Source organism: Typopeltis vanoorti, chromosome 26 (assembly GCF_054136105.1).
Source record: "Typopeltis vanoorti isolate ZY-2024b chromosome 26, IOZ_Tvanoo_1.0, whole genome shotgun sequence".
Classification (NCBI taxonomy): Eukaryota; Metazoa; Arthropoda; class Arachnida; order Uropygi; family Thelyphonidae; genus Typopeltis; species Typopeltis vanoorti.
In genome coordinates this window covers 19,277,857-19,303,323 of record NC_143574.1, presented here as the reverse complement: position 1 = coordinate 19,303,323, position 25,467 = coordinate 19,277,857, and the positions used below count along the sequence as shown (strand labels likewise).

The 25,467-nt window shown below is 33.7% G+C and overlaps 1 protein-coding gene across 3 annotated transcripts in view; it reads left to right on the top strand.

Annotated features, from left to right (window-relative positions):
• LOC150092382 (cytosolic phospholipase A2-like) overlaps positions 1–25,467 on the top strand; it is a 341,574-nt gene that overhangs the window by 140,093 nt on the left and 176,014 nt on the right. For all 3 annotated transcript variants that reach the window (XM_090415055.1, XM_090415056.1, XM_090415054.1), the window contains exons 9-10: positions 7,674–7,810; positions 21,366–21,588. In XM_090415055.1, the coding sequence (XP_090271181.1) occupies positions 7,674–7,810; positions 21,366–21,588 (360 nt within the window). The remainder of the gene's footprint in view (positions 1–7,673; positions 7,811–21,365; positions 21,589–25,467) is intronic.

Genomic DNA, 25,467 nt, shown 5'->3' with positions numbered 1-25,467 from the left:
ATTTCTTACATTCTATCATTACTCTTGAGAAATTAATTTTCCTTATTACCAAATGATATCTCTTCATTCCAATCCATAGTGCTACAATTAAACTCACCCATAACAATTGTCTTGTTTACTAACTCAGTTGCATATACATTTCTTCATTACTCCCCCTCCACACACACACACATTACATGACCTATAGCAACATCCAACTAAATATCTCTTCCCATCAACCTCCATCTCACATCACACTGCCTCAAAACCATTGTCATTATTTCTCTCTTTCACGTCTACCTTGTGTGGACATAATTCCCCTGCTATCATTAATAGCACTCACCTCTATTTTCATCCTTTCTATCATTGTAAAAACCACTGTACCCTTCCATTTCTATTCCCATCAGGATATCTTCTTTATTCAGTCATGTTTTACTTATTCCAGTGATTTTGGTGCAAATAAATTCAATCAGTGAAACAATTTCATCTTCCTTATTTCTGATGCTCCTGACATTTGTAAATAAACACAGCAGTTAACTTTTAGGTCTATGACCTATCCTACCAAAGCCACCTGTTGGTTGTGATTTCCTCACCACACAACCTGCCCTTTCCCAGTCACACATTTATCACTGTTTACTAGATATGTCACCCAAGTCTATACCACCCCATCATATCCCAATCCATTCCTTTCCTATGCTTATCCCCATACACACATTGACTACTATGAGGGTGGTCTGAAAAGTTCTTAGCCTCGACCATAGAAGACAACACTATCAGCAAGATTATTTTTTCTAAGTTGGTACATCTCTCATAAACATCCATGTAAAATTGCAAGTCATTCTATAAAGTAGTTTGTTTTATACAGCTGTCTGAAGCAAAAGTGTTGTCTGTATCCCTTGAAATGGATAAAATTGAGTATCATACAGTTATAAAATTCTTTGTAAAAGAAGGTTTAATGCCAAAAGGAATTCATTCAAAGTTCATAAAACTTTATGAGCACTCTTCTCCTTCATTTTTGACAATTAAGAAATGGGCTGCCGAGTTTAAATTGGTCATACAAGCCTTGAAAATGATCCACGTGAAGGATATCCAAAAACCACCAGAAATCATTGATTGTCTGCACGATATGGTATTGGATGACCGGCAAGTCAAAGTGCATGACATTGCTGAGACTATAGGTATTTCAAAAAAAACGTGTAGAATATATTTTGCATGAAGAAATTCAAATGAAAAAGCTTTGCACAAGATGGGTGCCATGCTTGCTCACAGCAGATCAAAAATGCACTCACATGAAAATCTCTGAACAGTGCTTAGAGCGTTTTAACAAGAATAAAACTGATTTTGTGTATTGATTTATTACTATGGATGAGACTTGGATTCACCATTACACACCAGAATCCAAACAACAGTCAAAACAGTGGACAGAAGCTAGTTGTTCAGCGCCAAAGAAGACAAAGTCAGTTCCATCAGCAGGAAAGGTCATGGCATTGGTGTTTTGGGATACTAAAGGCATTCTGTTTATTAATTATCTTGAAAAGGGTAAAACAATAACTGGGGAAAATTATTCTGATCTTTTAACCAGACTAGGCGAAAAAATTTATGAGAAAAGACCCGGTTTGCAGAAGAAAAAAATCATCTTTCATCAGGACAATGCACCTGCCCACAAAGGTGTTTTGGCAATGGGAAAATTAAGGGATCTGCACTATGAATTGTTGGAACATCCATCCTATTTAGCTCCCTCTGACTTCTGTCTCTTCCCAAAACTAAAACTCTTCCTTGCTGGTCAGCATTTTTCTTCAAATCAAGAGGTGATTGCAGCTCTAGAGGGATATTTTGCAGATCTTACTGAGAACTACTACAGTAATATGATAATGGCACTGGAGCATCGCTGGAATAAATGTATTGGTCTTAAGGGAGATTATGTCGAAAAATAAAAATAATTTTGAAATTATAAATTCGTTTTTTCATTGTTAGGCCGAGAACTTTTCAGACCACCCTCGTACTTCTTTTAACACCCACTCTTCCTTCTTTCCACTTGGGGATCCCCCATTTCCCCTGTTCCTTTTGCATTCCCATTCTCTCTTCATCTCTCACAGTACTACCATTTTCATTGCTAAGCACTTCAGTTGCTTCCATTCCACTCTTTTGTTCTTTCACTTCACCTCTTCTCTTGCTTGCATTACATACTGTACTTCCATCTAGCAACAGATTCTCAAGTTCACTCACTCCAAAGCTATTCAAGTACAATCTGTCACTTATGCTCAGTTTCATTTTTCCCTCAAATACATTCTGCACATCTACAAAATGCACTTCCATTTCTTCACACAGCTCTGCCAGTATACCGTTCATGGTTAATATTCTTGAATGGCAGGCAATATCAAGTGGAGTATCCACAATATCAGCTTCCCATTCTGATATTGTGGACAAATATCAGAATGGGGAGCTGGACAATGAGACTTATTTGTGCCTATGGTCCTATAGAAAGTTCTACTAAGGAAAGAGTGGAGAAATTTTTTGAGGCACTAGAGAAGGTAGCTAATGCAATGAAAAAATAAAAGTTGGTCCTTGTTGGAGATCTAAACAGCAGAGTAGGAAATCATTACCAGACATAGAAAGTTTTGTGAAAATTTGGAGAAAAGAGCAAAACTAATAGTAATGGTAAGTACCTGCTGTATTTCTGTTCAGGACATGGAATTGTTATTAGTAACACATGTTTCAGCATAAAAATGTGCACAAATTCACATGAAGTGAAGATGCAAGAAAAAATAGTCTCATTGACTGTGTTACTGCTGATAGTGATGTTTTCCGACTGGTTCAGGGCACAAGAGGAGAGAATTTGAAATTGAAGTGATCACTATTTAGTTTTGTTTTGAGTAGGTTAAAACTGAATATCATATTGAAAAGATGAATACTTAAAGTTTTAAAATAAATCAAAGTTGAGCAGTTTTCAGAAATGAACTGTAGACTAAAATACACAAACATTATTCAAGAAAAAATGAAAGAGGTTGAGAACAGGAACCAAATCTTGGAGATTCAGTGGAAAATCCTGAAGAAAACATTGATTGATTCAGCTAGAAAGGCATGTGGTGAGGTTGTCTGCAAGGATAGAAAAATCAGAACTCCATGGTGGACATAGGAAGTTAAAGAGGCAGTGAAGGAAAAGAAGAAAGTATAGCAAAAGTTCCTGTCAAGTATGTATGTCAGTTTGTGTTTATATAGAATAGAATTTCTCAGAGAAAAAGCGCTATATAAAATTAGCTAAACTGAAGTCATGGGAAACTTTGATAAGAACATAGGAAATATCATGAAGGTTGCAAAATATTCTGGAAGCTGTTGAAGAAGCTCAGAAATAGAGGAAAGAGTACTGTAAAAGAATCAAAAATGATAATGATGATATGAAAATCAAAGATAAAGATATTAAAGATGTCTGTAGTAATTACTTTAAAAGATTGTAGAAAACACTCAATAGGAATACATATGAATACTTGAAGTAGAAAAGCCATCAAAACCTGAAATGTGGAAGGTAGCTGGAGTAAATATTATTCAACCAGATGTGCTCAAATATGGAAGTATAAAAGTTTTACAGTAGCTACACAGCATAATTTAGGAGGTCTGGTCAGAGGGTTGAATTCTAGATGACTGGAATAGAACTCTCATAGTACCCATCTGTAAAAAAGAGGAATATGTTTTGAAAGCCTCTGTAATTCTCACATTCAGTGAGAATTACAGAGGAATTTTCCTACTAAAATGTTTGTAGCAAAATTTATGCAAGTATATGTGAAAAAAAGGCTAAAAAATTGTGGAAGGGAAGCTTAAAGAAGAACAACTGGGTTTAGGCCAAAGATAGATTATCAGGATCAGATTAGTCATTTAAAACAAGTAATTGATAAATCATGGAAATATAACAATGATCTGTGTATAACTATAGAACAACCTGCTACCTTCTACAAAAGACAAATTCTCACCAATGATGCTACCCGGCATACAAAGTTCCATGTTCGTGTAACTTGTCTTACTATAGACAAACAGGAAGATCTGTAAATAAACCTATTTATGAACATCAAGACTACATCTGTCTTATCAAACCTCACAAATCTGGCTTTGCACAACATGGAATCAAAAATTCTAACCACAGGATCCAGTGGTAAAATGCTAAGCTGCTACATAGATCCATATATAAACATGAGCGTTTATATAAAGAAAGTGCTGAAACCCTACTTCATAGACCTAATCTCAATTGTAATGACTGTCTCACTATTCTAAAAGTTTCAGAAATTGTTAGCCTCGATTGTATTAAATAAATTTATCTCTTATATATTTTAATTTAATTTAATTCATTTTAATTTCAGCCCAATAGTTTTTAATCTATAAATGCATGACTGTATATCTAGAAGGATTACAATTTGAGCATGTGCTCTACTGTTTTCTAATTCAATTCCTATTGTTGTTCACTAGTTGTACTGATGATGTTTTATGATACACAAGACAAAATGTTTACATAATAAAATTTATTTTACTGTGGCATACGTGTTATTCTATAGTAATGGATACTTCACAAGTTTTGTTTTGTTATACAAGAAAGATCTATATATAAGTTTTGTAGATTTAAAAAGCTAATGACAAAATGCCAAAGTAAAAGCTGTTCAAAACACTGCAGTTATATGGTGGAAATGGGACATTTTATTAAACAATGTATAGTCTACATTTGAATTGTAAATTAACAGTTAGAATTGAAGGAAAAGCAGGAAGGTGGTCTGATGTTAAATCAGTGAGATAAGGGTGAACATTATCTCCACTGTTATTCATTATCTATATGGATCACATTATGAAGGAAAGTGTCGTTAAGCCTGATATCAGAATCAGAGGTGTTAATCTCAGCTGTTTATTTTATACAGATGATTTTATACTTCTGAATAAATCCAGTACAAATATACAGGATTCCCTGACTAAATAAAATAACTACAATAATAATGGTATGAAAATCAGCAATAAAAAGACAATGAAAATAGATAGAAACATAGAAAACAACAACTGCATCCTGAATGAGAACCTATAAAACAAATAAAACATTTTAGCTATTAGACATAATTTTATTAAATTAAATTAAAATTTAATTTAATGGCTCATTAAATTTGGAAATCCTTTATATGGATTAAGAGAGAAATTGGTCAAAACACAAAACATTAGAACAACACAGTATTCAAACCAATTTAAACTTATAGATCTGATAGCTGGGTTAGAAATAAAACACTTCATCAAAATACTGGAGACTACAGATATGAGAGTTCTGAGAAAGATTAGAGGCATGAACAGATGCTATCAGTGGCAATATCATATTAAAAATGAGGGTATTAGGAAAGAACTTGACATTATTAGCATTCAGGAAAGTGTTAGCAGAGGTGGTATAGTAATCTCAGGTGGTATAGTCACAGAATGGACTATACCACCTAAGAGAGAGAATGTTAGCAAAACAAGTGCTTTTTGCCAGGATGGCAGGAAGAAAACCAAGAGGAAGAACACGATCTGTGTGGATTGATACATTAAGATGTGCCTTAGAAGATAGAAATATAAGATTGTTAATATTGGAATCTTGACAGATTAATTTGAAGGAAAATTGTTGGTAGGCAGTTAGTAATCATGTAACATTTTTCATGTAGTACTGTCATAATATTCAGTACACTCTCCAAGGGTACATGTCAGCAATTTGATGATGATGAAAAATGTATATTCTTTCTTTTGCATTTTTTATCCAAATAAAATTGCACATAACGATATTTCAATTTTATGTGGAAAATTCAGTCTGAAAAGTGTTTCTTATAAATTTTAAATACATTTTAGTGATTTGTTAGTTTATTTTGAATTAATTAATAGTAATTTTTATTAGATGTTAGCTGAATTCTGTTATGTAATAGTAACTACATAGCCAAAAAACTGTTTTGAAATTAAATTGAAAAAGAATCACTGATGCAGAGCTGGTTATAAATAATGATAAATTTTCTTTAAAAACTGGAAATATTTCAGTTTCTTGATGCATTCTCATGATATGCAATTTAGCATAATTACATATACCTACAATTCAGTCAAATATTATAACCACCATCTTAATAGTACATAAGGCACCCCATTGGGTGATCCCTTTCTGCCAGAACTACCACTAATTGGCATGGCATGGACTCAATAAAACATTTGAACATTGAGCAGATATGCTGTATCACATTGTCAGGATTATTTTTCATAGATCTGCAAGTATTTCAGAGTGAAGAATTTAAATACCAGATCACTCAATCAATGTAATCCCAGATGTCTTATCATCATCATCATCAAATTCCTGCCATGTACCCTCAAGGGGTGTACAGGATATGATAGTAGTACATGAAAAAAATTACACCATTACTAACTTCCTATCTACAATTTTCCTCCAAATCAGTCTGTTACTTGTCAAGACTCCAACATTATCAGATCTTATATTTCTATCGTCTAAGGCACGTTGTACCGTATCAATCCACCTATATCTTGGTCTTCCTCTGGGTCGTTTTCCTGCCAACCTGGCAGAGAACACTTGTTTTGCTAATCTTTCTTCGCTCATTCTGTTTAGGTGACCATACCACCTGAGATTAGCTCTGCTAATGCATTCCTGGATGTTGACAATGTTAAGTTCTTTCCTAATATCCTCATTTTTAATATGATATTGCCATTGATGCCATCTGTTCACGCCTCTAATCTTTCTCAGGACTCTCATATCTGTAGTCTCCAGTATTTTGATGAAGTGTTTTATTTCTAACCCAGCTATCAGATCTATAAGTTAAAATTGGTTTGAATACTGTGTTGTTCTAATGTTTTGTGTTTTGACCAATTTCTCTCTTAATCCATATAAAGGATTTCCAAAGGACTCTCCTCCTACTGTCCATTTCCAAATAGATTGTAATATAGCTGGAAATGGGATCTATTCAAAAAGGCAACTTTTTTCCAATCATCATTAATAAAATTTTCTCCCAGAAGCAAGATGTAGTTCATCAATGATTAGGTGTAAGCATATATTGACTGGATGCGTACTTCAGAGGTCCATGCAGAAGAAGGTATGCTGCATTGGTCTGGGAGATATTATAATACAATTCATCCGATGGTTAAATTCCATGGTCATCTGTTTCATAGATTTTTGTATATGGACTTTCACAAGGCAGAACATAGTCCTGTAGTTAGTAGGCTCCACCATTAGCCTGGTGACTGCTCTCCTGTTGCATGTCTTTCCACTCTCAGAACACCTTAACTACACAACTCAATGAATGCCTGCAATACTAGCAGTTTCCTGGATGCTGCCACCCTTTAACTGATATCCTACAATTATACTTTTTTTTCAAAGCCTGTCAAATTATCCCCCTTGTTCATGGCAATCAGCAACTGAGTGAACAGTATGTGTGTCTCTCTCTCACATACACACATCCACTATCATTTATACTGGCTTTCAGTGTGATGATATACATACTACCTGAAGCGGAATGACTGATTGTGGAATAATGAGGGTGGTTTCAATATTTTGATTGGAATGTGTATAAATAATCAATATCTATAATATAAATATCTATCTATCTATCTATCTATATATATATATATATATATATATATATATGAAATTGGTTGAAAAGTTCACACAAAATTTTCATTCTTTCTCCCTCTTTTCATTCATACTGATTTAGGTACCCACTATTGGAATTATAGGATCTGGAGGAGGTTTTCGTGCCATGACTGGACTTAGTGGAGCACTTAAAGCTTTATCAGATACAGGAATTCTAGATTGTGTTACTTACATTGCTAGTCTTTCTGGATCTGCATGGTTAGTTGCTTCTCTGAATAAAATTCAGATTTTCATATATTTAATAAAATTAACTATTTTATATAATTTAATTTGTTAAATTATTTGTTAAACATCATTTAAACATTAAAATATTTGTTAAACATCTTGTACAAATAATCAAGAAACGAAAAACATCATATCTTGGCCACATCATGAGAAACAGCAAATACCAACTTCTAAAAACTATTTTGGTAGGAAGAATTGATGGCAAAGGAACTAGAGGAAGAAAAAGAATATCATGGTTTGACAACATCAAGATGTGGACAGGAAAGAGCAGTGCATAACTAGTCAGATTAGCACAAGAGCGTAGTTTGTTCGCCAAGATGGTCGCTGACCTTCGATAGAAGATAGCACAATAAGAAGAATTTGTTAAAAATACCTGGACCTCTTATTAGAATCAGAGATATCAAACTTAGCTCTTTGCTTTATGCACATGATGTACTCCTAAACACATCCAGTGCAAGTCTACAGGATTCTCTGATAAAGTGAATAACTGCTGGGATAAATTTGGCATGAAAATAAGCAATAAAAAAATACCAAAACTATAAAAATAGGCAAGAACATAGGAAAAAACTTCAGCTAAATTCTCAATGAAAAGATTATAGAACAAGTAAAATATTTCAGCTATTTTGGAACAGTTTTTAGTGAAGAAGGTAAATTAAATTTGAAAGTAGACAAAAGTAGAAAGTAGAAAGCTGGTATGGTGGGGAAACCAAATAGGACTGCCTTAGCTGATTATTTTATGGAGCATCTAGAAAAATAATTCTTTGACACTATATTCTCTCAGTCTTGTATATGGTTACTTTTTGTTGATGATATTTTTGCAATCTGGTCCCACACAGAGTCAGAATTACTTCAGTTCCTAGAGAAAATAAACTCCTTGTATTCTTGTATCAAATTTACTATTGAAAGTGAATCCAATAATCAACTATCCTTTTTGGATATCGTAATAATGCGTAATCCTACAGGTCATGTTGAATTTTCAGTTTATCGGAAGCCAACCTTTACTGGCCAATACATTCACTCATCCTCCCACCATCATCCATCACAAAAAAATGGATGTTATCAAGAGTTTTGTACACAGAGCTCGTACAATCTGCTATTCTGATTCCCTTCTGTTAGATGAACTGAATAAAATTAAAAGCAATCTGATATGTAATGGATACAAGGAAACCACCATTCAAAAATTGTTGATAATTATCATCCTTCTACCAGACTACAATCCGATGTGAAAAGAATTTTGATACCCTACATTAAAGGAACCTCAGAACAAATAGCAAGGATTGTTCATAAATTCAATCTGTATGCTTCCTTCAAACCAGCTTACAAAGAGAATGGTAATGTATCCTTTCTACCAACAAAGGATACATTACCACCTCTTTCCTTACCAGGTGCCTATGAAGTATCCTACTCATGTCATTTTTCCTGTTTTGGACAGATGGACCATTCTGCCTTGATTAGAATTGAAGAACATCAAGACTATATTTCATTTTTGGAATCTGACAAATTTTGCCTTGGTTCTCACACTATTGACACTAGACACAGATTTCTTTGGAATCAGGTGAAACTTCTTCACTCCAGCAAGTTCGAATTTGATCATCTCTTCCCTGAAATATGTGAAATGTTAAGAAATCATCCAAATCCAAACTGATCAGACTGTATGCCAGTATCCAAGTTTTAGGAGGTGATCACTATTAATTGTTCATAAGTTTTTTAATTAATTAATAATTATTTTATTTTATATTTTATTTTTTTAATCTGCACAACTTACTACAGTGGTTTCTTTTAACTCTAATAGTGTAATTTCATATACTTCAGCTGTGCTGAGACATGAGCTAATATATGCATAATTTATGACTCATTATTTTGTTTCATCTTTTGGATGTAGTTGATGGTCTATCTCCCTGATGATGTCTCATAACGTTGGATGAAATATATTGGAGTTTTGAATAAATTTTATATAACTTTTGTTACATGTGTGTAAACCATGAAACTTACTTTAACATGTCTAGCGCACATGTTCCATTAAGGCTGTTAATAGGAGGTATTTATTGTGTCCTTTGAACTCCAAAACTGTATTATCATATACTTCTCTTGCATTCACATTCTGTTAGTGGTTGAGAAAATATAGTTATTCTCTTTAAATTAAAAATACCAAGAAATTATATACTTGGTTTAATCCTTTATCCAAGTGTAAGCAAACAAAGTTTGCACCTGAAGTATTTTCAGGACTGCGGCAACTTGTAGTAAAGGTGGTATGACTTCACATCACTTGCCTTAGTATCTTGTAATACAAAGCACATCTCCTTGCAGACATGCATGGGAAGGGTCACTACCCAGACTGATTTCGACCTTTATTAAGGTCTCATCAGTGGGAGCCAGACTACTGTGGAACGAGGGCCTTCATTTTCCACTCTGTTCAAAATTTCCACTCAATATCCAAGCCATGGTTTTCCAAAAACTGTGCCAGGACATTCCAAGTAAAAATTTATTAATAAACAAATAAATAAAACAGCATGTTGTAAGTGAATTGAAAAAGAAAAAAAAAACTTCAGCATTCACAGCCTACACTTTCACCATCCACCCTTGTAAAACTATCATTAAGAGAGCTAAATGTAGAAAACTTTGCTGTCTGTTTCCTTGCAAAAGCTGTTAGGTTTAATTGCTCTGAACTTGGTCTCACCTAGATGGCAGTATTGCAACATCACCTAAAGATAAAGCTGACCTCTTGGCATCATTCTTCTATCCAACTCCTGAATAGATGAAGAAAGCAAATCACCTCTACCTGGAACATTGTATCATATGCCTCCTGTGGCCTTCCACCAGAAAGACATCAGAAGAATCTTGAATAACCTGGACACCAAAAAGGCTTAATGGTCTTGGTGGAAGCCTACCAGTTGTGCTCAAAAGATGAACTAACACCTGTTCATTATCATATCTGCACTATATTATACTCAGTTGGTATCTACCTCTTACAGCATAGATGCAAGCCAATGGATATATAGCCAATTCGGAAAAACGTAAGTACCTACCATCAAACTATTTGACTTTGCTCTTACCTTGGTGCTGTCTGAAATAATTGAAATAATGGAGAAGACCATGAAAGTCATCACCAGTTAATTTCTCTGACTCCTGGAGAAGTGTCAGCTAATCAGGAATCACTGATATGAATTCTACCAATCAAGATCCACAGCACATCCTGCCCACATTACCCACCTCTTGACAAATACCACAGAAGGTTTGGAGAAACCTGTGCTGTTGCACTCAATATTTCTAAGGCATAAGTTTGGCATGAAGCAAATTGCCATCTTATATGTTCCTCCCTTTGCATTTGGATTGCTAGTTTTCTCTGAGGTCATTCATCATGTGTAATGGTGGAGGGCCTTTCCTGTCTTCAGATTTTCCTGTTAATATAAGTGTTACTCAAGGCTCTGTTATTTCCCCCACCTTCTTACTTATATAAATAAACAATCTTGTGTCACTGACCTCAAACTCCATTCACAGTTTTGCTAATAATAGCACCCTCCACTTATACAGCAAACCTTACTGTGCTCAAACATCTCATCTAACCTAAAAACAGATCTCCACTCCATCCTTCAGTGGAGCAATTACACTCTAGTCACCTTCATTGCCTCCAAATGTTTTGTCTTTTTTTCTCACAAAACTGACCTTAGTTATTTTCCTTTTACCTTTCATAATGCCCAACTTAACAGTCATCAGATCTCTCTTCTCAGAATGATTCTTACTCCTAGACTTTCCTGGCATAATAACATCACTTCTATAGCATCCTTGGCTTCCAAAAAAAACGGCATTCTTTTTCACTCAGGATATTACTTTTCATCTGTATAAGTCCCAAATCTGCACAGCCTTGGAATACTGGTCTCACATGTGAGGTACTGCACCTAACACCACTCAGAAAATTCTTGTACTGTCCAGATCATAGGTTCAGTTGATTGATGACCCCCCCCCTCTTACAAACTCTCTTCAGCCACTATTGAATAGACAGTTTCATTGCATTTTCTTCTACAAATGTTTCCATAGGCACTATTCAGTAGAACTAGCATCTATCATGTCTCCCATTTCTTCTAATCATACAATAACACAAGCAAGCAGCTGCCCAAAATCTATTTACAGTTGAATTGCCGACTCACTAAATCTACTGCTCCCATTTATCTTTCATTCCATATACTTCAGGTCTGTGGAACATCTTTTTCATGAAGACTACATGCTTTTGAAAGAATTATCAGCTGATTACTTTGCTCTTGACTCTCAAAAAATAAAAAAAAAAAACAAATAATAAAACTATCACTTCACTTTCCCTTATAATACCCAGGTTCTTATGCAAGATCATTGCTCTCTTCTCAGACTGATATTGATCTTTAGCATGTGGGATGTGTTTGTGCTCACAAACACATCTCATGGCTTCCTGAACTTCTTAAAACCTTGGTATTATTTTCACACTTGTTCATCTATAATCTTACAGTTTAATTCTCATGACACCAATGATCAAAATAAATATGATATTTATTTAGCTGCTAATATTTCACTACTTTTATACTCAGCATAATCAGAGTACAAACAGTTTGTCACACACCAAACACTGACAAGCAGTTATTAGTGGAAACAGCTTTAAAATTCTAACAGACACAAAGAACTAAAGTCCTGATTTGATGCCATCTGTTGTTGGTTAAAGAGAAGGTTACAAGTATTAAGTTGATCTTAAATTGAATCTGTGAGATTTTTTGGTAAATTAATACTCTACCCATTATTAACTAATTGACGCTTGTATAGTGTGCAAACTGATTGTGATCTGAAGACCAGCAAAATATCAACAAAGTAAATGCATATAAATAAATTATAAATATTATAAATACATAAAATATATACATTAGGGCTGTTGATTTCTTCCGGTGTCAGCCACAGCAGAAAAAATCAACATCCTTCTTCATAACCGAGACTAAAAACATCATGCTCACAATGGAGATTTATTAGTCAACTTTGGCACATCTGCCCCTTTCACGAATGTCCCAATCATCAACATAGTTCTTCTCTTACAGAAATTTCCATCCAATATCATAACCCTCTCTGTCCACATATTTCACTCTGGCTATTTCGTGTATTATCATGTACACGAAATAGCCAGAGCAAAATATAACTACTGCCTACAGAAAGAAAGTACAGTCATGGACTTGCCACTTCTCTCCCCCCCCCCCCAATCAAACTTTTATATAAAAGATAGAAAATTTTGAGCAGTGAACTCTAGATTCAGTGACCCAAACCCAAAGTCTGGCTCAGATATGTCGATGATATATTTGCATTTGGCCCTGCAGTCACCAAACTTTAAGCACCTTCCTTAGCCACTTAAACAAACAACACAGATTGATCCAATTCACCACTGAAATTGAAAACAATAACACATTTTCTTTTTCTGAATATACTTATCACGTCTTCCTTCAGACAGTCTTTCTTTCTTAGTCTACCATAAACTGACATGCATAGGCATATATATACATACACATAATAGACTCGTACCACCATTCGACACAAAAAAATGGATGTCATTAGTACCCTCAAAAATAGAGCTCTTACAATTATTATTATTATAACGGTGTCTCCATGGAGTCAGAAGACTCATCGCAGGAGACCCTACATGGACACACTAACCATTATTCACATAATACTTGTCATACTTCTCCTTAAACTAATTCATAGACAAAGCACTCACAACTACCTCTAGTAATGCATTCCACACATTCACCACCCTCCAAGCAAAAAATTTAGTCCTAACACCCTTGTTAACCACCTCTTACACAATATCCAGTGATGACTCCTTGTTCTCTCCCTTTCTGTACAGAAAAAAGTCATTGGTAACAATCCTATAAAACCCCTTTAATAACTTATATGCTTCTCTCAGAACTTGCCCATCAAAGTTTTTGCTTTGATGGGCAAGCTCTGAAAAATAAGTTTCAAATAATAAGCAAAACATTTATAATGTTTTGTTTTTTGTTGTTTTCTACAACAGGAAAACAATCAACAGAATCCTTTACAAGACTGAAACTAAGATTAAAAAAAAAAAAAAAGACCACAAATAAAGCCATAGCTATTCCTTACATTAGGGGAATATCTGAGAAAATAGAACACTAGAAAAATACAATAGTAAGGCTGCATTCAAATGAACCACAAAGTTAAAAAGTTTACTCAGCTTCTGTAAGGATCCCCTTCCTCCCCTGGCCCACCTAGGTACACCAAATCCAGTACATCTGTAACTTACCCTACATAGGGGTTGGACATACAATTCAAATAAGAAAAAAGAACCTTGGTATTATTTTCTCCCTTGTTCATCTTTTCAACAACACATTGAGTTACTTAATTATGGGAAATCAGACTTTTTCAATCATTCACTCCAAATGTGCCACAGAATTAACTAGAAAGACATCTAATCCTTACATCATACCAAAACTTGATATGAAAGAAAGTTTAAAGAAGCTTGTGAGATGCTCATCCATTATCCCAATCTCAGCAAGAATGATGGCTTAACAGTTCAATGGATTTGGAAAGCCTATCTGCAACCTAGATAACATCTGAAATAGGATAATAGAAAAATAAGACAGCAGAACTTCAAAAATCTCTGAACATAAAAAAAAACAACAGGAAAAACAGAAATGTATATGAGTATGTAACTAGTGGCTGACAGACAATAAACAGAACTTAAAAATAACAGGAGACTATATAACCAATAGCAGTTTATGTAGTTCTACTTATTTAAATATTTAATTATTACTTTTATTATTGTTTATTTTTCTCTTTCTCCTTTTCTTTTCCCTTGCCAGAGGTCAGGATAGGATCAATCAACAGTTAACCAAAGCTGTAATACTATTCATGATGATGACGACTTGATATAAAGATTAAAACATTGAATGTTATTTTAGTTAACTAATACTCTAACAACTTAGTTTGTCTCCATAATGAGTTGTGGCAACTGAACAGTATATCTTAGTGCAGTCTACAGCAGTTTCCCCAACATCTGGTTTTATCCTTCATTATGAAATACCTGCATAAATTTTGTGTAAATAGATATTTTATAACCCAATGCAATTAATTAATTACTCAGTTACTTACAATAAATGAAAAGTTATGTACAAAGTGTAGGAAAATTGTAAAATTGAGCTAAGCAGAAAACTTAGCCCAGAAAGCCATAATGGCAGTGTACAACTTAAGTGTCAGAAATGATTGTCTTGACCAGCGTTTCTCAATCTTTCTAAGCCCAAGGACCAGTAAAATGCCTAAAACAATTCTATGAACCACTAAGTTATGTATTTAAAAAAAAAAAAAAAACTATGTTGGGATTACCAACATTTGGGAAAAACTGTGCCATTTATAATATAATAAATCTAAAAGCATGTTTTGAATACATATGGAAACATAATTAATTAAATTGGGTGTAAACAATTAAAAGTGTATCATCATTGTTTTAATTTTTATTAAACAAATAGATAATATGATATTATTATGTTACTACTTAATTTTAATGAGATGGTTGAGCTACTCGGCCCTTGCATAGTTGCTGGAAATCTGGTTCAATATTGGTCAAATTCAGTCGAAAATCAGCACACACACTAAGACAATATCTGTATTTTGTTTTTATTTGAAGGAGTGATGAAAATCCTTTTCTCACAAAGATAGGTTGTAGAGAACTGCATGACGATTTTCAATGCCTCTTCAGATAATTCGGGAAATTCACTTCTCACTGAAGGCGAGATCTAGAATCAAGCCAAACCAAGATCACGGAATTGCATTTTAAGCCCACTGTCATTTGAAAGCTCAATTAAGTGTTCTTTTTTCTATAACGAAAGGTCATTCTCATGACTGTAAGCCTGAAATGGATCATGAACCCACAGAAATTTCTTATAAAAGTTATTCGGAAAATATGTTTCAGAATGCTGTTTCAGCGCTTTGAGGTGCTCACAAACCCTTTCCAGAAACTCAGAATCAACAAAAATATCATTTTCCACTAAAAAGGATTCCTGTGTTGGAAAAGGTGCAAATTGTCTTTATTTTACATAACTAATCCATAACACCAGTTTTTTCTTGAATACCTATATTTTGCCATAGACATCAAGAGCGGTTGAAGAATTTCCCTGAAGGGAGAGTTAGTTCATTTAATTTCGAAAAAAAATGTCTGAAAGATAAGATAGTGTTGATAACCATGCTTCATCAACAAGGAGTGATGCAAAAAAAATCAGAATTACTTTCATTTACAAATAGTAAAACTTCATGCCTTAATTGAAATAACTTTGTTAGTACTATGCCCCTGGAAAGCCAGCGAATTTCAGAATGAAGTAAAAGTTGTATATATTCACTGCCTATTTCATCGCAGAGTACTGAAAATAACCTGTTATTTAACGGTCAAGTCTTAATAAAATTAACTAGTTTTATAGCGTTATATAGCACAGTTTTAAATTCTGGTGGCATTCCTTTGGAGGTTAATGCTTTCCTGTGTATGAAACAATGTACCCAACTCATATCCAGAGCTATTACTAATTAATGATACATCACCTGCCGTATCATTAATTCTGTGACTTCAACTACAATACTGTTTCCCATTGTAAATATGGGCAAAAATGTTATAAATTTTAATATAAAGTATATAAATTATATATTAAAAACTTGTCTATATTAATTCTGCGACTGACAGTGTCATTTAAAAGAGGAATCAAATCAACATTTCTTAGTAACTTTTTGCTAACATAGTTTTTACCACATCTTTTATAGCTGGAAGTAGTAAATTTTCCCCGATAGAATGAGGTTTCCCTGTTTTCGCTATGCTCAAACTTAAAAGATAGCATGCTTCCAGTGTCTTGCTATAATCAAACCCATGGCTGAAACTATATCTTCCCCATGATTTAATGTCTCTAAGCTTGCGGAAAAAATTCAATTGGCTTATTTTTCACATCATGTTTAGTTTCACATAATGTTTAGTTTCTAAATGTTGTCGGAGTTTTGCAGGTTTCATGCACTCATTCGACAGCACTTCATAACACAAAAAAAAATTGAGATTTCTGTTCACTTTCATCTCCACACCAAGTAAACCCGAATTCCAAATATGAACTATTTCCTACTGTATTTTTTCTTTGAACTGCTTGTTTCTTCTACTTTAATAGTATCAGATTTACTCGCTATTACAACATGTGTATCATAATTAGGGTTAGGATCACCTGTTTCATTTGCTTTTCTTTTCAAAGTCCTAGTTCTAAGCGACTTTTTCATTATTAAGAACATTTCCGAAAAATATATAACTACTGGGGTTAACTCGAGACACACTTTGTCCAAATATCACTTAGCACTTCTGAAGATACTGAGTCTTGGTTGAAGGAGGAAAAGCTTCAATAATAAAAATCAATGAACAACAAACAATTGTTGACTAATTTTAATGGTAATATATCAGAACAGAGAAAGATAAGTAAATAATTATTTATTGACTTATTGCTAATATTTCGATGGTGTTATAACCAGCATCTTCAGAGCACAAAACACAGTTTGTCACAGTACGCGAGACTACAACAACATGGTGTAATAATGGGACTAGTTTGAAATATTGTGGCAACAACACAAAGACTAAAGTCCTAATTATGCGCCCTCTATGTTAAAAAAAAATACAGAGAGAGAGAAAGCAGGTACTAGTTATGTCTTAAGATGACTTTTCCCAAATCTTAGGCAAATTTATACAGCCATATTTATTAAGATTCAGAGAATGTTTCAAGGCTTTTGTTGCTTCTAAGAACAATCTCTCTGACTTGTAAAAGCTTCTGTGCAGTACTTTTGTTTTCTTCCAGTTGATCCTGTGTGCAGGGTATCCAAAGCATGGTCTGCTAGGCCCGACTTGCCATAGTGCCAGATCTATCTTTTACATTCACTGATGCGGATGTCCATTCTTCCTGTTTGACTGTAGTAAGCTTGATCACACGAGCAGGATACTTTGTAAACTCCTGGATGTGATCAAGGAGAGATGCTGTCCTTAGGTGAACAGAGGAAAGTTGCTAATTTGACACACAGTCTGAATACAGTGCATAGTTGATGTTTATTGAGAATTCTAGATATCTTTTCTGATGTGCCTTTAATGTATGGGATGGTGACTGTTTTGTTGTAATTCTCTGTAGTGGATAGTGGGAGGGGTTTCTTGGGAGCATTTAGTATTTTGTCTATCTTATGGGGATTATAGCCATTGGCTAAGAAGTTGAAGGCGTAATTGAGTCGGTTCAGCAGCAAGAGCATTTTTATTGAAACAGATTGCTCTCGCTCTGTGGGTTAGCATTTTTAAGATAACATACTGTTGAGAAGGGTGATGGTGCGATTGTTTGTGTAAATATCTCCCTCTATGTGTAGTTTTTCTAAAAACTGAGAACGATAAGGAACCATCTGGAAGACATGTGATTAGTGTATCCAGGAATGAGTTTAGCTTCCAGTTCTATTGTAAAGTGGATTTTTGGGTGTTGGTTATTTAAATGCACTAAGAATGTATCCAATGTGCCTTGGCTATGTGGCCAAATAGCAAGCACATCTTCAACATAGAGTAGCCATGCATTGACTTGATAGTGGCTGCATCGATATCTAGTTTTTCCAGGTGTTCTATGTAGAAGTTGGATAAGGGGGGAGCCCATTTCTGTTCCATCTAATTGTTTGTGTATATTTTCTGTTTCCATGTGAAATATCCTGCATGTACTGTGAATTTAAATAGTTCAAATATATCAGGGGGAAAGTGTGACTTTAGCATATTGAGGGTTTCAATTAGTGATACATTTGTGAACAGTGAGGTGATTTCAAATTTTACCATTATGTCTGAACTTTTTAAGGTATGGTGTTCTAAAAATACTTTTAGGGTGGGCTGAATTTTTGACAAAGGAAAGAGAATTGTTTGTGGGAGTGGCTAGTAGCTTAGCTAAATGTCTAGTCAGTTTGTATGTGGGACTGTTTATACTATCCACAATAGGGCATAAGGGTGTGTACTTTGTTTGTGAATTTTTGATGCTCCATATATCCTGGGTGTTTTAACGTGGAAGGGCTCGAGTTTGTTTACAGTTTCTTTAGGCCAGGAAGTGACCTTTTTCAGTAATTTATGCACCTTATTCTTTTGTGTCTTGGTGGGATTGCGATCTATCATTTTGTATGTTGACTGGTCATGTAGAAGTGTGTGCATTTTGTTTTCATATTCTGTTGTATCCATCACCATGGTTATGTTCCCTTTGTCTGCTTTTGTTATGATAATCTGGTTATTATTATGTAGCTCTTTTAGATCAATGATTTCCTTATGTGGGATATTATTTTTGGGAGGTTTAGACTGGATTAGGGTGTTGGCCACATTTAAACATATGTTATTGGTTGAAATGTAGATAACACATATTTACTTCAAATCTGAGAAAACAGCAAGGGAAGGCAGAAGCAATAAAACCATCTTGTTCCACTTCACCTCTCTTTTATTACTCGTCATTCTGCACTACAAATTATTGTAGTAGCAGAATGCTCAGGTAATGAACATTATGCGACTACAGTAATTTGTAGCAATTTTTAGGTATCCATTTTATTTCAATAATTTTTACTTACTTATTCAATTTTAATTTGTTTTGTTTGGATAATTAAAAAATATATTAGGTATAGTTTCTGGAAAAATTCCTATGCTACTCCTCTTAAACACTATTATTATAATTACGGCTATTATAGCCTGTTTTTGTTTAGGAGTGTCCCTTATTTTAAATACATTGGCTATAATTACTCAAAAATTATATATTTTAGGGCATTATAGGTGAGTATAGAAGGCAATTATAGCAGAATAAAAGAGGTGGAAAAATTTTGTACATACCTTGTTTTGATACTGGGATGTCTTCCAATTCCATGATCCTGCTGAAGGTTGTTTATAAGGGGGAGGGGGGGTTGACGTGGGGGAAAATAAATTTCGAAACCCGGGTTTTGTATTAATGATATATATATATATATATATATATATAATATTGTGTTTAAGGGTGCTTTTGGGGGGGGGAGGGAAAGGGTTTACTTGTGGGGAAACTGGGGCAGGGGAGAGCCTTAACCGGGTGCGGACCATTTCAGTCGACTGACCATCATCGGAACATTTTCGGTATGAGTGCAGGTGGAAAAATTTTGTACATACCTTGTTTTGCTACTGGAATGTCTTCCAATTCCATGATCCTGCTGGAGGGTTTTTATAATGAGGGGGGGAAGGAGGAAGGAAGCATGGGGGGAATGTTTTGACGTGGGAAAAATAAATTTGGAAACCTGGGTTTTGTATTAATAATATATATATATATATATATATTATTTTGTTTAAGGGTGCTTTTTTAGGGGAGGAGAGAAGGGGAAGGGTTTACTTATGGGGAAACTGGGGCAGGGGTGAGCATTAATGGGGTGCAGACCGTTTCAGTCAACTGATCATCATCGGAACATTTTCGGAATGAGTGTAGGGCTATGTCATGACTACAATGGTTTGTCACATAGACAAACAAGACAACGAAACAATGCTTAGAATATCCGAAACTATTTCCATAAAATGTGATGAAAATTCAATCAACGTCCACCGCCCCTACCTAATTTCTGAATGTTGGACGATCCCTTCCAAATTTATTTTTCCTGCGTCATAACACATACACACCCCATGCTCCCTTCCTCCTTTCCCCCACTTGTTATAAACAACCTTCAGCAGGATCATGGAATTGGAAGACATCCCAGTATCAAAACAAGGTATGTACAAAATTTTTCCACCTCTTTTATTCTGCTATAATTGCCTTCTATACTCACCTATAATGCCCTAAAATATATATACCCTTTTTTGAGTAATTATAGCCAATGTATTTAAAATAAGGGACACTCCTAAACAAAAACAGGCTATAATAGCCATAATTATAATAAATAGTCTAGACCAGTGTTGAGAAACACTGGTCTAGACTATTGGCTTTCACCTGTGAAATTTTCCTTCACCTTAACATGATTCAGTACTTTTTTTAGCACTTTATTCACAAAACTTACCACTTCTTTCCTTGTAAAAGAACCTGCCATTTCTGAATGACCTGATAATCTGCTGTGGTACTTGCTTAAACATTTTATGTGCAGTTTCCTCCATTTTCATGCATCTTTTGATGAATGCACACATGGCTTGGTTGCTATAAAGGAATCCCATTCTATTGTCTTAAATAATTCCCTTACCCTGTTTAAAAATTGACTAAAAATAACTGGTAGAAAACTGTTTTCACAGGATCTTTACTGAGCATCTGCAGAAATGAATTTTGAAAAAAAATATAAACATATTTCTTTTTAAAAAAATAATTTCTTTTTTTTTAAGTGATAGTACTGTATTATGGCTGACTATGAAACATTTCAGAGGATTCAGCTCACTATTATCAAAAGAACATGAACAAAAAACTGTCATTTAGTTTTTGAACTTTAATTCTCAGATATAAACCAGTATCTTAATATCTCTTATTTGGTTGCTTATTCCTTCTTGTGATCATAGATATATTATTATTGGTAGGTATCTGTCAACACTATATTCTCATCCTGAGTTTCCAGAAAAAAGTCATGAAGAACTTCAGCAAGAGGTAAAACATAGCATCAGTTATAGTCCATTCTGGTTGCTTGCTCCACGCAGTATGTATCGCTACATAACAAGTATAAGAGAAAAGTACAAAGCTGGACAGCCTGTAAGCTTTACAGACTTTTTTGGACATCTTCTGGGAGACACACTTCTTAAAGGAGTGAGTTCTAGTTATGTGTCCCAATTAGTAAAGAATGTTTCTAATTTTATGCAGATTTAATATATCAGTCTTTAATTCGGTATGATATTATCTTTACAACCTATATTTGCTTTCATCTAATACATATAATTAATTATATGAGGGCCATTTCAGAAGTTGTGCACACAGTATTTCTGTTGTTATACAGAAGTATAGATATTTCTTCAATAAAATACATTTACAGCCCTCTGCATAATCACCATCCTACTTTATCACTGCAGCCCAACAAGTTGTTGATGTGCTGGATAAGTCAATTCACTTCAGCAGACACCTCATCAAACTGTAGTAAAGCATTTCCCATGCAATTGTTCCTTCAATTAGGGCTGATATCAGGACTCTATGAGAAGAGGGAGGAGCTATCTGTATTTGTCCAAAGGACCATATACTTCACTTGAAACATGTGGCCTCACATTGTCATGCAGAATATACAACATCCAATTCTGATTCTTGCTCTGTTTTGAAGTCTTATTTCATGGAACAAGAATACTAGAAATAGAAAATGTACACACACCAATTTTACTCATGACTGGCTTGCAGCTGACATGAATGTGGAAACTTATATCATCACAGTGGTCATGCATGCATGCATGAATGTTGTGCAGAACTTTTGAAATGATCTTCATATCGTAATAGAAAGCTCCTGAAAGAACTGTGATTTTTGTTGATTTGTTGAGTGTTTTCTTAGATTTAATCATGTATTTTTAGCATATAATATAATTCTTCTATAATCTACTCTTTCCCCCTTCAAAATACCCTATTCCTCCCATGGGTTTAAATTCGGAAGAAGGCTAGTTCAGAAGCCTTAAGGTAGCAGCCCTACCACTGAACTATTCCATCGTCAGGCTAGTCCCCTGACATGGAGAACATAATCCTACTTGTAAGCTGACAGAAAAAGATAATCGGATTGAATCTATGGGAAACGACCCTGGAATGGAAAAGGTAAAACAAAAATGGAAACGACAAAATATAATACACATGGCAAACTGGAATGTAAGAGGAATAGCATATAAAGAAATAGAATTAGACCAATTATTAAATGAAAGAAATTTTAAAATAGCAGTAATCACTGAAACAAAAGAGAAATTAAAAGGAACTATGAGAACCGAAAACTTTAATGTGATATACAGTGGAGTCGACAAAGACCAAAGAGTACAAGCAGGAGTCATGATTTGGATTCATAACTCCCTTTCAAAAGTTAAAAGATTATAAATTATGGAATGAAAGAATAATAGAAGCTAGAATAAAAATAGATAGAGGCTATATAACAGTAATTGGTTTATATGCTCCAGAAGAAGGAAGAGAACAAGATAATATTGATTTTTATAATCAGCTACAAAACATGTATAATAAAATAAATAAAAATGATTACGTAATTTTAGCAGGAGACTTAAATGCAAGAATTGGAAACACAAAAATTAATAATAATATAGGAATACATGGAGAACATACTCTAAACAGGAATGGTAAAAAATTGATTCACTTGGTAGTTTATAATAACCTAAAAATAATGAATTCCTTCTATAAACATAAAGACATACATAAATATACTTGGGCAGCAAGAGGATGGTAATCAATATTAGAGTACTTTATACTAAAGGAAAAGACATCAAAATTTTCACTAGATGTTAGAGTTCACAGAGGATATGAAATAAGCAGTGACCACTTCCTTGTTTAAATAAAATTAAGATTACCACCGAAATGGCTACAAGTAACAAGAACAGAAAGAAAAATTGAAACATTTGTTTATAAAACTAGATTATTGAATGACACAAATGTACAATGGCTATATGAACAAAGAATTAACCAATAATAAAATAAAACAAAATGAAGAAATAGAAATAGAATGGCTTAATATAAAAATGATACTAAATGCAGCAGCAAATGAAAGCTTAGGAAAGACCAAAAAATTCAATAAAAGGGAAAAAACTGAAGATCTGGGATGATACAATGAAAGAAATAATCAAAAAGAAAAAAGAAACCTATCACAAATGGTTAAGCAGTAAAAGATTAGAAGATGAAATAGAATATAAAAGAATAAGAGCCATAGCTAAAAGAGAAGGCAGAAAAAGACATAGAGAATCATGGAACAAATTTGTTTCTAATTTAGAACATGATTTATATAAAATAAGAGCCAATGTATATAAGATTTTAAAACACTTAAATGCAGATACCAAAGAAAACAGCCGAATTGAAATTAGAAGAATTTATAAATTACCACATAGAATTGTGGACAGACAAATATTTTAAAAAAGACAACTGGCAAACAATTAATGAAAATGAAAAGGAAATAACTAAAGAAGAATTAGAAATCAGCCTGAAAGAAACAAGAAACGGAAAATCACCTGGAGAAGATAAGCTAGGTTCAGAACTTTATAAATATGCAGGAACAAGATTCAAAAAAAGACTCTTATTATTTTTAAATAAAATTTATTCAACTGGTATCCCCTCAATAGAATGGAAAAAAGCAATTGTGATTCTTGTCTTTAAAAAAGGTAATAGAGATGACCCTAAAATCTATAGCGGTATTAGTATACTAAATTCCTGTTACAAAATATATAGCAGAATATTAAATAGCAAACTAATGAAATATTCCGAAAACTTTATTTTAGAAGTACAGAATGGATTTAGAAAAGGACGATCATGTATAGACCCAGCCTTTTGCCTAAAATTAATAATAGAGAAAAGAAGAGAATACAATTTAGAAACACATATTGCATTTATTGACTTTGAAAAAGCATTTGACAAAGTTAAAAGCAACATATCATTTAACATATTAAAAGAAAGACAAATACCAAATAATATCCTAAAAGCTATCACAAGTATATATGAAAATAATCAAATACAAATAAGATTAAATCACGAGCTATCATATACAAGAGAGATAAACCAAGAGGTCCGACAGGGATGTCCCCTCTCAGCAACTCTTTTTAATATCTACTTAAATGGAATAAAAATTTACATCAAGGAATTAAACTTTCTCCTACAGTAAACTTATAAACACTCTCCTCTTTGCCGACGACCAAATAATAATTACAAATTCTGAAGATAACTTACAGAAAGCTATTTTAGATCTAAATAAGATAGCCAAAGATTATGGTATGATAATATCAACAGAAAAATCAAAAACTATGGCCTTTAAAGGACAAGATTCAGCAAGAACTAAAATAGTAATAGATAACAAGATCTTAGAACAGGTGAATTCATTTAACTACCTAGGATGTATGATCATATATGAAAATGAAAAAGATATAAACGTAAAAATTGCAAAATATTTAAAAATAACAGGTGTAATTAACTCTATATTTAAACCAAACTTAGTTCAAAAACAAACCAGACTAAAAGTATACAATACATTAGCCCTACCAGTCTTAATATATGGAAGCGAAATCTTGACAATGAAAAAAAAAGACAAACAAAGATTAATAACAGCAGAAATGAAGTTTATGAGAAAAACTGCAAGGTATACCCTATTTGATCACAAAAGAAATGAAGAAATTATGAAAGAATTAAACCAAGAACCAGTAATAGAAAAAATTAAAAAATATAAACATAACTGGATGGAACACGTTCAAAGAATGAAAACAGAAAGATTACCAAAACAAGCCTTAAAGTACAAGCCATTAGGAAAAAGAAAACCAGGACATCCTCTTAAATGATTCAACAATGACTTCTAAGGCCAAAACAGGCCATGCTAGGCCTAAATCCTTGATATGCATGATGATGATGAATCCAGTTCACTAACCTGACATCTAAACCCATGTAATGTAACTTGAATATCAGTTTATCATGTGGCACCCTGTCAAATGCTTTTGTAAAATCAAAAAAAATGGCAGAATATGC